Source organism: Desmodus rotundus, chromosome 3, assembly GCF_022682495.2.
Source record: "Desmodus rotundus isolate HL8 chromosome 3, HLdesRot8A.1, whole genome shotgun sequence".
Lineage (NCBI taxonomy): Eukaryota > Metazoa > Chordata > Mammalia > Chiroptera > Phyllostomidae > Desmodus > Desmodus rotundus.
Window position 1 is genome coordinate 106,486,427 of NC_071389.1, and position 13,564 is coordinate 106,499,990.

General features: G+C 48.5%; 1 protein-coding gene across 6 annotated transcripts in view; it reads left to right on the forward strand.

Moving 5' to 3' along the window:
* Positions 1-13,564, forward strand: part of SLC7A1 (solute carrier family 7 member 1) — a 65,541-nt gene that overhangs the window by 40,771 nt on the left and 11,206 nt on the right. For all 6 annotated transcript variants that reach the window (XM_045188063.2, XM_024551041.3, XM_024551042.3 and 3 more), the window contains 6 exons: positions 2,642-3,025; positions 5,437-5,595; positions 7,247-7,418; positions 10,824-10,945; positions 11,554-11,776; positions 12,512-12,651. In XM_045188063.2, the coding sequence (XP_045043998.1) occupies positions 2,642-3,025; positions 5,437-5,595; positions 7,247-7,418; positions 10,824-10,945; positions 11,554-11,776; positions 12,512-12,651 (1,200 nt within the window). The remainder of the gene's footprint in view (positions 1-2,641; positions 3,026-5,436; positions 5,596-7,246; positions 7,419-10,823; positions 10,946-11,553; positions 11,777-12,511; positions 12,652-13,564) is intronic.

The following is a 13,564-nucleotide window of genomic DNA, read 5'->3' on the forward strand; positions in this document are numbered from 1 at the left end:
CACTTTTGAGAAGGGACAGAAGTTTTTTCTTTCAGAGGCAGGCGGATGGCTCATCCTGCCTTCTGGGCCTTTAGCTCCATGAGGCCTAGCAAGGAAAATGCTATTTAATTGCATTGTCTATGGCTTGCACTTGGATTTTATTGTTTTGGGGAGAGAATCTGCTTATTATTACCCAGAAACCACATCTAGGAGAGGATGGGAGCAGGCAGGCTCTCTGTCACTGTATCTACCAACCAACTTAAAAACAATATGAATGATAAGGAACTGTCACCTCCCACTTCCCTTTGAAATTCCTGTCTACTTAAAAATACTCCGCTCCCCACCGAAAACAATGTTGAGGAGTTATTTTACCATGTTTCTACAGATGCCCTAGCAGACTCAAGGGTTGTGGTGAAATGTGCACCTTCCCTTTTAACTTGTTACTCAAACAATCATTTGCTAATGACATTGTTGTGATTTACAGCTTCTTGGAACAAATCCAGTTAGCTCCTCTGAGGAAGAAAAGGCAGCTGCAGGAGGAATGACTCCCTGGGACAGTGCTGGGGCCTTCTACCCGCCCTGGTATCCCATGCAGGTCCTCACATACCTGCTCCCCCTCGAGCCATTCTTGTCTGGGAAACCTGCCCCCCCTGAATCTGCTCCTGGCCTGAGAGCTTTCGGGAACAGGTCGGTGTGCTGCTGAGGGAAGCCATTGACCTCTGTGCTTGTTCCTCTCTCATTCCGGTCACCTGCCCTCTTTTGCTCTTATCGAACCTTTGTGTCTGATTTTCCTGCTCCGCAAATGAATCATCTCTCCTCATTTCCTCCTCACTTCCTCCCCATCTTAAGACTCAGTGAGATCATTTCCTTCCCACCTGTAAAGCCAGAACTCTAGATGAGGACTTGGGCTGCTGCGTCGTCAGAGCTCTGTGACCTGGTGTGACATTGGCTCTTACCGTTATTTTTTCTCATCTGTGTAACAAAGAGACCGATCGGATGAGTTTTCTCTCCCATTCTAACTAAAAGCTGTTAGATAGAATGCAGAAAGGACCACCCCTATTTTCCATGACCTGGCCCTGGCCAGTGACATGGCCCATGCAGGAGAGCCCTGTCTTGGGGCCAGGGGAATGTGGCAGGCGGTCGAGTGTTCGGGGTATGGACTTTGCTGAAGTGTGATCTCCAATGGCTTCATCGCAGCAAAGTTAGGTCAGTAGGGACCAACTGATGATAAAGATGAAAAGTCACTGGTACTGTTTGCCTCTCTGTAGCCAAAAATACAATAGTAGCTTATCTCTCTGCTCGCTGTTTTATTTCTAAATAAACTAGTTTAGAACAGGTTTAGATTTATAGAAAGATTGTGAAGTATTATTGAGAATTTCCATGCGTTCCATGCACAGTTTCCTGTTATGAACTGATATTGATACAAATGAAGGCCGCACTTTATTCAGACTTTTTTAGGTTTTCCCTAAAGTCCTTTCCCCACATCCAGGATCCCACATGCCTCCTCAGGCCCCTCTTGCCTTTGCCAATTTCTTTGGCTTTCCTTGCTGTTGATGACTCTGACCATTGCGAGGGGTGTTGGCCAGGTGTTCTGTAGAATGCTTCTCATCTGAGATTCGTCTGGTACTTTTCTCCTGATGCGACTGGGGCTCTGGGTTTGGGTATGAAGATCACCAAGGTGAGGTGTCCTTCTTGTCACGTCGTACCATCAACAGGACCGTTAGTGTTGATGTTGACCATTAGTTTCTCCCTTGTAAAGTGGCTCTTTTCTCTCCCCTTTCCAGACTGTCCTCTTTGGAAGGAAGTTACCATAGGCAGCCTACCCTTCATGGTGGGGAGTTTAGTCCCACCCCCTTAAAGGCGGGAGCCGGCCCAACCAAACAGGCAAGGTTAACCCCTACATCACAGGAAGGCCATTTAAATGTTAAGCTGGCATCCCGGGGCCCTCGTGGCTGTGTCCCATGTGAGGAATGGGTGACATAAGCCATTATGTGAACATGTGCTCTCTCTCAATATGTGCTCAGAAGTGTCTTATACACATACAGCTAATATTTGGGTCTAAAAAAAAACAGATTCCTGGAGGAATAACAGTTACAAAAAGCCCAAACTTCTAATAATTTGACATTTTTCTGCTCTGGACCTAACTCTGGGTTAACTTAAAAATGGAAACAGATTGGTCCTTGCCCCCAGAGGATTCCATAAAGGTCTAAAAACATTGCCATTGGCCTCTGGGTTTTAATAATAAATTAAAAGATGGCTTGGTTTGCCTCCCCTAACAGTACACTTAGGATGACATCTTGTCTTTTCTGGTAGATTGCACGATCGTTGAGGGCAGGAACAATGCCACTGATGTGTGTTTCCCACACTCCAGAGTTCCTGCCCTCACAAGGTTTCTGCCAGGAACCGAGAGAAAGGCGGCTGCTCAGACAGCCCAGGGTAAAGTCCACGCGGTCCCAGCCCCCGGGTGTTTCTGTGTGCTCTGGACAAGCAAGCCGCGGGCTGGAGAGCTCCTAGGCGGGGGTCCTCATGGGGGGATTCTGAGACTGAAAACATTTTAGTGGTAAATGACAACAGGGACCTGGTTGCACTATGTGTGTGGCTAGAGGGGTGAAGGGGTGAAGGGGTGGCCATGATGACGTGCCCTGTTCTTTCTCCTCGGCAGATTTGATCAGCAGGATGGGGTGCAAGGTGCTGTTCAGCCTGGGTCAGCAGATGCTGAGGCGGAAGGTGGTGGACTGCAGCCGAGAAGAGAGCCGGCTATCCCGCTGCCTGAACACTTTTGACCTGGTGGCACTGGGGGTGGGCAGCACGCTGGGTGCTGGAGTGTACGTCCTGGCGGGAGCTGTGGCACGCGAGAATGCGGGCCCTGCCATTGTCATCTCCTTCCTGATTGCTGCGCTGGCCTCAGTGCTGGCCGGCCTTTGTTACGGCGAGTTTGGTGCTCGTGTCCCCAAGACCGGCTCGGCCTACCTCTACAGCTACGTCACTGTCGGGGAACTCTGGGCCTTCATTACAGGGTGGAACCTCATTCTCTCCTACATCATCGGTGAGTACCCCTCTTCTGTAGTTCCCACCTCCCAATTGTGAGCAGATGCACCACTTTGCTCTCAAATAGACCAGATCCAGCTTCTTCCCAAGAGCTACCCCCTTGCCTGATTTTTGCCCATCTTCCCTTTTCCTTTCACAAAAGGTGGAGGCAGCCTTACGGACACCACTGCCCCTCCAGTCTGTGCTCTTGGTGTTCATGGTCAGGAGTATCAGGGCTTAGTGGGGACGAGCCAGGCCAACAAGGAGGTTGTTCCTGTTAATGGGACAGGTGTAGAACCAGTGGGATGTTTCTAATTACTTAAAAAGGATTTAGCCTCTTTTAGTTAGTTTTTTTGTTTGTTTGTTTTTAGTACTAGAGTTAATTCATTATGGACACAGAAAGATGGGTGGAATATTGAAAAGCACAAAGAAGAAAGTAAAAATCTGAGAACTAAGAGACATTAATTCTCTCATTCATTCATTCTCGACAAATGTTTACTGAGCACTTGCTCTGTGCAGGGCATTTTGGTAGGTATTGGGGATGCAATAGAGGAAAAAGACAGTCTCTCTTCATGAGATGCATGTTTTTGGCACAGTATGGAACAATACATAGTAAACATTTTTCACAGTGTTAACTTTTTTCCACAGTAATATTCCTAATGGTTGCATGTCATTCTATTGAAGCAAACACATGAATAAAAGAATCACCAAAGAATTTGAATGGCCAATTCACAGAAGTAGAAATACAAATAGCCATCAAACATTCCATTTATATTTAACAGGCGTTTTGTGATATTATCAAAAGACAGTAAGATGTGTTAAGTTGAGCCACGCAGGTCCTGGGAATGTCAGGTACAGAGCTGAGTGCAGGTACCGGGCCCACAGGCCTGGGCCTGCTGTGGGCCACCCACCGCCACACACCCAGGCCACCTTCCCCTTCAGCCCTGTGGTGTCTGCTGAGAGCCTACACGGCTCACTCTTGTAACCTCCAAAATAAAATCCACACCACGGTTTTCTCAGCCCAACACTGAAACAAGTGCAGACACTCACTCATGCTGGGTTCTCTTGGTGGGAATGCAGCTATTTTAAATGGCCTGCTGTGTTTCCAGAGGATTTATCTGGGAATGAGGCACAGGAGAGCAAGCACATGAGGCCTCATACTTCTAGACTCCAGATGATGCGTCTTTGCCAGAGCGCCACTTGCTGGTGTGGGATCACGCATGTGTCACGTGTCACTGCAGGGACCGCTCAGCCTTAGCTGTTGGGGAGGGCAGTTTTCTCAGCCAACATGGGGTTTTAAAGCCCTGACTCAGAATTGGGGGTCGGGGAGGCCTGGCAGCCCCTCTCGGCCAGGAGGGTGGGCTTTAGGACCTCAGTCAGCAGTGAGCCGGCCTCTGGGCCAGATGGGAGACCATGTTTCTTTGCTGGGTTGTGGCCTTGATGGACAGGTTTCATAATAGGCAGGCTGCTTAGCATGAAGAAATGTGGTTCAATTTTTGAGTTGTTGGAAGATTATTTATCATGAAACCAAATGGCAAAACTGAGTCTCAGCAGATCACTCTGGCAAACCCCTGGGGGTGACCCCAACCGCAGTCACCGGCAAGGCCCCTTTGAGAAAGTAAAGGAAAATGCTCTATGTGAATATTTGAATTTTAGCGACATTTCCTGAGGAACAGCACTGGACAAGCAGTGACATGATTCAGATTGAGACAGAGAGAGAGAAAGGGAGGGGGGAGGCAGAGAGGGCGCGCACAGACGGCCATCGTTGGCATTGGGAGTGCTGACTCCAATTGCGTTCCTCATGGCCGGGGTGCGGGAAAAATATAGAGTGCTTTGTCTGCTGGCAGGCGCTTGGGGACCTGTGGGTATGAGCCCAGGGTCAGCTACAGAGTGGCCCATGGCAGAGGTGAGGGTCAGCCACGTGCCATGTCCCTGGTCTTCTCTGCTGGGAGAGCAGTGTTCTCCAGGACGGAGAACTTCTGGAAAAGGAGCTTCTGGCCAAGGCGCGCACAGCTCACTGCAACTTGAGAGTGCATCACGCCATCAACTTCATGGCCTGCCACCCGTGTTTCCTTTTGTGATGAAGTCAAAAAGGTAGAATTGAGTAAATACTGAGTGCCTGTCCGGTGCAAGGGTAACATGTTTTATAAAACTTTTACTAATAACTTAGTTAAATATTTGAAACACGTACACCTGTGTGTATTGGGTCGTGGTGAGAAATGCATGTTTTTCCAGGCCCTAGCGGCTTTCTCAAACTTCGCACTTCACCGTGAACTTCTACGTTCATGTGTGCTGAGGTCTGGCTGCTGCTGCAGAGTCTGTGCACTGTCTGTGATCCCACTCATGGGTGCTGTACACGTCCAGCTTGATGACAAGTGCTTTGGAAACTGCTTTCTTTCACTTTCTTCTGGTGTGTGTGCTTTGTGACAGGTACGTCAAGTGTGGCAAGAGCCTGGAGTGCAACATTTGATGAGCTGATTGGCAAACCCATTGGGGAGTTCTCTCGGACACACATGGCTCTGAACCTCCCCGGAGTGCTGGCCGAAAACCCAGACATCTTTGCTGTGATTATAATTCTCATCTTAACAGGTACAGCCACACAGTGAGAGAGCCATCAGGTTGGAGGGGGGGTCCAAGGTATAAGGCAGAGTCGCATTAGGTTTTCTTCGTTTTTTCTTTCTCCCTTCCCGCATTTTCTTCTCCTCCTCCCCCTCCTCCTTTGTAATTAATGCAGACATCTTTTTGTCTTAGTGGCTTCTAATAGAGTCCCATAGGTTTGTGTATCATTTAGCTAAAAGGGAACCCTCAGGTGTTTATGTGACTATGGAGTAAGATTTGTTAGTCCTGCAGGCTTTTTGTGCAGATGACCCAGGAGTACACTCTGTTGACCCCGTGATGACCACTGGGAAAGGAAAGTTGGGGTTCACTCGCCAGGCCAGTGTGGGGGAACAAGGCGTCTGGTGCACTAACGGGTGTCCGGAACGTCTGAGACGCCTGCGATGCTTCCACACCTGCTGGTCCTCAAGACACCCTTTAGGTGAATGCGTTTCATGAGAAAGTTGTGTGTGCTGTGCAGAACTGGAAAGTTTCGGATAGTGCTCGCCCACGACTGATTGGCAGCTTCTTCTTACTGACATGCGTCTGTGTCTCAGCCCCTAGGGTGGGAGTCTCGTTGACATAAACATTAAATGGAAATGCGATAACTTCTCTTTTGAGGTTAGAAAACCTTGTGTGGGTTTTAAAAACAACCTGTGTAGTTTTGCCCACAGTGTAACTGAGATCACTTTGCACAAGCCAGTCTCAGCAGTGCTTCTGGTCCAGTTGGTGGGAGCGTGTGTCAGAAGTTAAGTCTGCACTACTCAGATTTTCATAAACACAAGAGGGAGGGACGCGGAAGGACAAACACCGCGGAGTGTGGCATCCTGTTCCCTGGGATGAATTGCTCCATTCTCTTCTTACGCTTGCATTTCAGAGTTCAGTCTATTAAGTTAGCATTATTTATTTTGAAATGTGTAAAAGACATACATGGAAGAGCAGCGATCTCTAATCGTAAGTGGTGGTCACATGTCCCCTGGGCACCTTTTCATGCCACTGTTCTTGCCCAGCCCAGTGTGCCTCAGAACTCCCCAGAGGGTGAGTCTGCTCCAAGGAGGTCCTGTGTCGTCACGTGGTTCCTGGGTGTTTTTGTCACTTGGTGTTCTTTTCTGTGTGAGTTTGTGAGTAGTCTGGCTTCGTGTTTGTCAGGCACCGAGGTCCAGGGGCCGTACGGGGTGGTGGCTCCACACTTGACGTCGCTGATACTGCTAACCTCCCCAAGTCCACCTGGATAATTTTCTCATGTGAAAACTCATTCTACCAAGAAACTGAGCAAAGTGTCTCCGCCTTGGAGAAAATAAAATCCTGATCCCGGGGGCAGTTCTCAGTAACATATGTTAGTGAGGGGGAGGGACAGGGAAGAAGAGCTCATTTCATCCCCTAGGGGGCTCTTGATGTCCCCTGGGGCCCCCGGATGGTGTCCTCGTACCCTTATTAAACACCCCAGGACTTTGGTCGTTTTGACCACTGCCTCTAGAAAGGTCATGAACTCAGCCCCATCCCCAGAGACTCGCAGAAGTCTTCCGAGATTTGACAACATGTGGATTCTTCTTAAGTCATTGTCTTTGTCCCTGTCCCCATCCCAGGAAGGATTTGCCTGGTATGAGGTTAATGCTCAAAGTTTCCTATATATGCACATTTTCAGGACTTTTAACTCTCGGTGTGAAAGAATCAGCCATGGTCAACAAAATATTCACTTGTGTCAACGTTCTGGTCCTGGGCTTCATCATGGTGTCAGGATTTGTGAAAGGATCGCTCAAAAACTGGCAGCTGGTGGAGGAGGATTTCCAGAACACGACTGGTCACTTGTGCGGCAAGTGAGTGTTTCTTCTGCTCCTACCTCGGGACGCGGCAGTTCGCGTATTTGGGGGATGGGATTGGCTAGAACTATACGAGTCTTTCTTTTATAATGTGATTTGAATTTGGATATTTTGTTAATTTTTTTTGTAGTGAAGTAGCTGAGGGTGTTGTATTGGGTTGAAATCGTGTTAAGTTTTATTTCCCTCTACCGCACAGATCCCTGTGTGACAGGGTGCTATTGGGCAAAACAAGATCTTCCTTCAGTTCCAAAGTGCACGCGTCAGACTCACTAAGTGACCCCTTTTTTCTCATATTCTGTTTCATGACCTTCTACTGAGTTTTGTGATCAGAAAGGATTTTCTCTGCAATACCGTGGTGATACCACTTTATTTTGAAATATTTAATAACACTGAAAAATAAATATGTGGAACCTTTATCATGGGCTTTTACAAAGGTTTTCAGAGCTACTAAAGTTTCCAAATGTCATCGTAATAATCTCTTCCTCCCACACTTGACTGAGGCTGCATCAGCCCTGGAGAGCAGTGGCCCCATCCTCCTGACGCGTCTGTGGCTCAGGACCCCAGGGTTAGAAGCAGGTGACAGGACTGCTCCCAGCCCCCTGCCTTTTCAGGCCTCAAAGTGACCCCTCCAACAGCAAACTCATATTATCTAGGACACAAAGCCAAATAATTATAATATATCTTTTTTATTTTCTCGTCAGATTTTCAGGTGCAACTTAGGGTCCCGGGCTGGAGAACAGGGAGTTTGATTTCAACTATGAGTCTATTTTAATTATGACTAAACGTTAAACTGCTCAGATAAAGAGACTCTTCTGAAGTGCGGTGGCTTTACAATGATGTCTCAGGTCCTGAAATGAGCGGTCTGCTTGGCTGGCCAATGCGGCGCATCAGCTTTCAGGGTCCCAGATTGTGGGTCTGGTTGTCCTATCGTCTCTGAGGACGTTGCCTTCGTCCCCCGGGTGGGACGATCCAGCTGTCCCAGAAAGGGGGAGAGCGTGGCGCAGAGTGTTCCCGGTGCTTTTAAGGACAGGTCTTTGAGACACACATCCTTTCTGCCCACATTCCCCTGGCCAGAATTCAGTAGGCGGCCACAGCTAGCTGCGAGGGAGGCTGAGACACGGGGGTCTGAGTGGCCATTCGCAACCTGGCTGCTGGTTGTTACAGGCCAGGGGTCCAGTGAGTGGTCTGATTAACGGGCAGGTGCTGGCCTGTGTCTAGTTCATGACCGGAACGCAAACAGGAAGCTATTGAATTAAACATATGAAACTTCACTAACTCCAATATTACATGGTTAACATTTCAAATAAAAAGGGCCTCTCTTTTGAGGACTAAACCCTATTACAGAGAAATGAGGACTTTTAATATATTTTCCCAAGCATTGCTGACAAATTTATGCCAAATTTCTTGGTTCCCATTCACTGGGGGTGGAGTAAAGCCAACTCAAACATGCTTTGAAGAAACAGTCGACTTTGAAAGCTTTGAGCAGACGCAGCTTATCTTACTGGTTGCTGTCCACAGGTCAGGGATTAAATGTTTCCTGGTTATCAGTCAAGATTTCATTGTATTGTCTTTATGAAGAGGGTGTTCATGCCAGCTGTGGTGTTTACTTTCATTGGTCATCCTTACACCGTGCGTCCTAGCAATGATGAGCTATAGCAGCCTCCCAGACAAAGTGGCGTTTGCTGCCCGGCCCTGCGGACACAGCCGTGGAGGGCAGCAAGCCAGCCACTTTAAGAGGTAGAGTGCATTGGGACAGGGACATAGCTTGCTTATTCATTTTATTAAGACCTGTAAGATTTTTCCTTTTTTTGTTTACCAGCTATAGATTTGTGTTTCTGACAAAGGCCACACCGTCTTACATGAAACGGTCTCTCTTAAGTACTAAAGCACTTCCCAGTGAGACCGTACAGCATGGAGGGGCTTCAGCCTGCACGGGTTTGGGTTCGGAGGCAGTTCCACCGCCCCGTGCTGTGATAGCAGAAGTCAGCTCACCAGGTGTCCACGTGCTTTGTGATTCATGGACCCCGGAGTGGCTGCCCACTGGGCACCTGGGAGACCGTGTAGATTGTGGACTGCACCTTGCTGACTTACTTGTCCTGGGCTGCTTTTTTTGTACCTGGGTTGACATTTTACTTCAGTCACACTGTAAGATGACAAGCTTCCATTTGAGTCTGGTGAAATTTTACCCACATCTATCACTTGGGTATTTGTTGGGGTTTCCCTCACGCTGCTACTGCACCACAGCAAGTCTCAGCGGCACCATGGCATCTTCTGGAACCGAAAAATGTAACTATTCCCAAGGCATCAGGAAAAGGCTTATTCCCCATTAGAAAATAATTGGATCCAAATTGTTTGTCTGTTTTGTTAGTCAGTTGATAAATCCTTCTGAAAACAAATTTGCCAAACGAGTTGCTAACCCAGCCTCAGTGCATCGGTGTTCATAGGACTGGAATATTCTCTCTCGTTCCTGTTCTCAGGTTGGGGGGTGACGTGGTCTGTGTAAAGGGGCAGCCAGCCAAGTGGGGAGGGCAATGGGAATCTGTGAACGTTCTGTGGGGCTCTGTGTGGAGGAGCTGAAGCTGCCCTTCTCAGACTGGGAGGAGTGGGGCTCCTCTTCAGGTGGTAGAGGTCCAAGATTACTTGGTGCCGGGCAGGGCCTGAGGTAGACTGATGTCACAGACGGACCCCCAGATGGGGCCAGGCAGGGGTGAAGTGCCCCCTGTGGAAACTTAGTGTCTAGAGTCATGGGTTTTGATCCATTGGGACTGTTTTCTGGATCTTCAAGACTTTGAGGTTCACAAAATATGTTTGACTTTGAGTTCATTACTTCAGCAAACACTGCTGAGCACCACCCCTGAGCCCAGCTGTGCTGGGTTCCAGTCCCCACTGTGAAGCATCCCAGTTGTTTACCTTGTGCATGTGGGTGCTTAGGAAGCATTTTTGTTGACTAAAACAAACCACTCTTCAAACCTCAGTGTCTTTGGGAATGCTTGGTTTGAGACCTAAGTTACTGGTGAGTATGGAGACTTTTTGCATTTTGTTCGCAGGTCTGGGGCCCTTGACTGCCTGGCTTCATTTCTTTCTCTAGGGTTTGGGGGACAGGCTGCAGTTCTTGGTTTTTCCCTCTTTCCTGCTGGACACCTTGTCACAGTTCCTACATTCCACCCCTACTTCAAGTCAATATTTAGAAGACACTTCTGAAAAGGGCTTAGTACACATGCTTATGGCTCTGGGCCATGCAAATCAAGGGTCCTGTTGCTCACAGAGTTGGGATGTGGTGGCTGGTGACAGCTGTCAGGGCTCACATACTGAGGATTGGAGCAGTGGGCGTAAGTCGGGTGGTGACTGTTTGGAACCACGGAGCTGGTGTCGTGATCTGTGTTGTGGCTTTTTTTTTTCTAGTGACACAAAGGCAGGGAAATTCGGTTTCGGGGGTTTCATGCCCTTCGGGTTCTCTGGTGTCCTGTCAGGAGCAGCGACCTGTTTTTACGCCTTTGTGGGCTTTGACTGCATCGCCACCACAGGTACACCTGCCCACCTCTGGCCCTCCTTCGCTCCCATAGGTCACTGTCTTCCTTCCTGTGCGCATGTGCTGATTGCCGAACTTTCACACAGGAGTACCAAGTAGATTGCAGCTTCCTGCTAATCTTCCCCACCCTTATTGCTTCCCTGCGGGGCAGTTCCTGACAGGAAACTGCATCAGGAGTGTGAGTAACCATCCTGCTAGAATGAGTGGGATAATGACAGCCCAGGCCACAGCCTGGCTTCATATCTGTGCATCATCGGGAGACACGAGGCCATTAAAAATACTGTCATCTTGGCAAATTGAATAGTCTAGGCCCCATCGTGCCTCCCAAATCTCCCTGCCAAAGGAAACACGTCTTTCCCTCGGCGGAACCGTGACGAGACAGCCAAGAACACCGTCCGGGGCCTGGAGGTCATCTGGTCTGTGTTGCTGGGGCCACCCTGTGTTTCCAGAGCCCAGCAAACCCTGGTCCCCATAAAGCTGAGTTCTGTGGGGGTCATTTGTGATGGCACAGACTCCCTGGACACTGAAAGGCCTGGGGCTTTGTGGTTTGTGGGGTACCCCTCACCACCTCACCTTCCTGGGCTGACTCCTGGCTGCTTCTAGGTGAAGAAGTCAAGAACCCCCAGAAGGCCATTCCTGTGGGCATCGTCGCCTCCCTCCTGATTTGCTTCATCGCCTACTTTGGGGTGTCGGCTGCCCTCACGCTCATGATGCCGTACTTGTGCCTGGACAAAGACAGCCCCCTGCCTGATGCCTTCAAGCACGTGGGATGGGAAGGCGCCAAGTACGCAGTGGCTGTCGGCTCCCTCTGTGCTCTATCTACCAGGTGAGGATTCTCAGGCGTCAAGTGTGGAGGGCTAAGTACAGCTGAATGCGCAGATTTGCTGTTAAAATTACTTTTTTCCCTGGAAATGGAGCCAGTAACCCCAACTCTGATTCTGTGGTTTCTCCCTCGTTGTTGCTATTAATTATGTTATTATCTTGAAGAACCCAAGGCTGTCATCTGCTCAGTAAGGGACTGGCTTTCTGTTCCCTATTTTGGCTACTGGACCAGGCCAGCTTTTTGAACACTGCATTTTGGCCTCAGTCTGGAACAGAGGCGACCTTGAAAAAGGGAGTGAGTGCCTTTTAATGAGGGGCGCTTTGCCCCTGCTGTTTCCTACCAGCCTGTACGAACAGTAACTACATGGTAAATATTGATTTACCAGAGACATCCTCATGGTGCCCGGGATTCTTTTATTTTCTGTTTGATTTAGCTGGAAATAACTGTAAGAATAAATATAAGATTTCCCTTCCAGAAAAACAGTAAGTTGGTTTGTGCTGTTTGTTAGGCCTTTCCCATTCTTACACTTACACATACTCAGAGTAAGTGCTTTTTGAGGGGTTGGTGTGTGGAATTCTGAGTCTTTAGCATGAGCCTCACGCAGCCTGGCTGGCACCAGTCCTAAGGGAAAGCTCAGGGTTCCTGCTCCCCAGAGGTCAACCGGCCTGGTCAGATGCTTGAGCCTTGATTCCTGGTAAGCTCATCTTACTGATGCTTTTGCCTTTTCCTTCTACCTAGCCTTTTGGGTTCCATGTTTCCCATGCCTCGAGTTATATATGCCATGGCGGAAGATGGACTGCTATTTAAATTTTTGGCCAAAATCAATGATAGGACCAAAACACCGATAATTGCCACATTAACCTCAGGTGCCATTGCTGGTAAGAACCGGAAATAATTTCACACGTAAATATTTCAACAGTTGAGTTATTATTACTTCTTAGGGAAATGTCCTGAATTGTACTGTTTTTACCCTTAGAACCTGGTTTATTGCAAGGTCACTGCCCTTCCGACAAAAGGCAGCGGCCAGTGCTACAGAGATGTGATGGAATTCCCCAAAAGCTTGAATTCTGTTGTTATCCTCTCATTGGCCAGAGCTTAGGACACACATGGTCCCTCAAAGCCATTGGTCTTCTCCTTTCCTGGGTGTCCCTGAGTAGACTTCGGTGAGATGACATCACCATGCATTTAGAAGCCAAGTGAGACTATGTGTTATTCTGGAAATTTAGTGTCCTTGTATCTACGCTCATCAATCCTATGGGAAACGAGAGTCCCTTATGATTAGTGTTGTATACAATGTTGTATTAGTGTTGTACCGCTTCTTCCCCAGGGGATATTGAAAGTGCTGCTGCTGAAGCCATTTGCCGTAGGTGTAGAAATAATGGCAGGCCCAGAGGAGGTTTAGCTTACCAAATATGAGGCTCCTCACTAAGAGGATGATTTTGACAGATGGCAACAGTGGACCAAAAAAACGCTTTTGAGTCTATGTCAGCAGTGTTCAACAATTTTGGCACCAGGATTGGTTTCGTGGAAGATAGTTTTTCCACAGACGTGGGGGTCTGTGGGGGGGATGGCTTTACAGCCAGTCACCAGATGCAGCTTAACTGTCACTTCCCGCCCACTGAGAGGGTTTTGATATGAGTCTTCAAGCAGCTGATTTATTATGGTCTCTGTGCAGTCCCACCTCTCTGCTAATGACAATCTGTATTTGTAGCCGCTTCCCAGCACTAGTATCACCGTCTCAGCTCCGCCTCAGCTCGTCAGGCATTAGATTCTCATAAGGAGCGCGCAGTC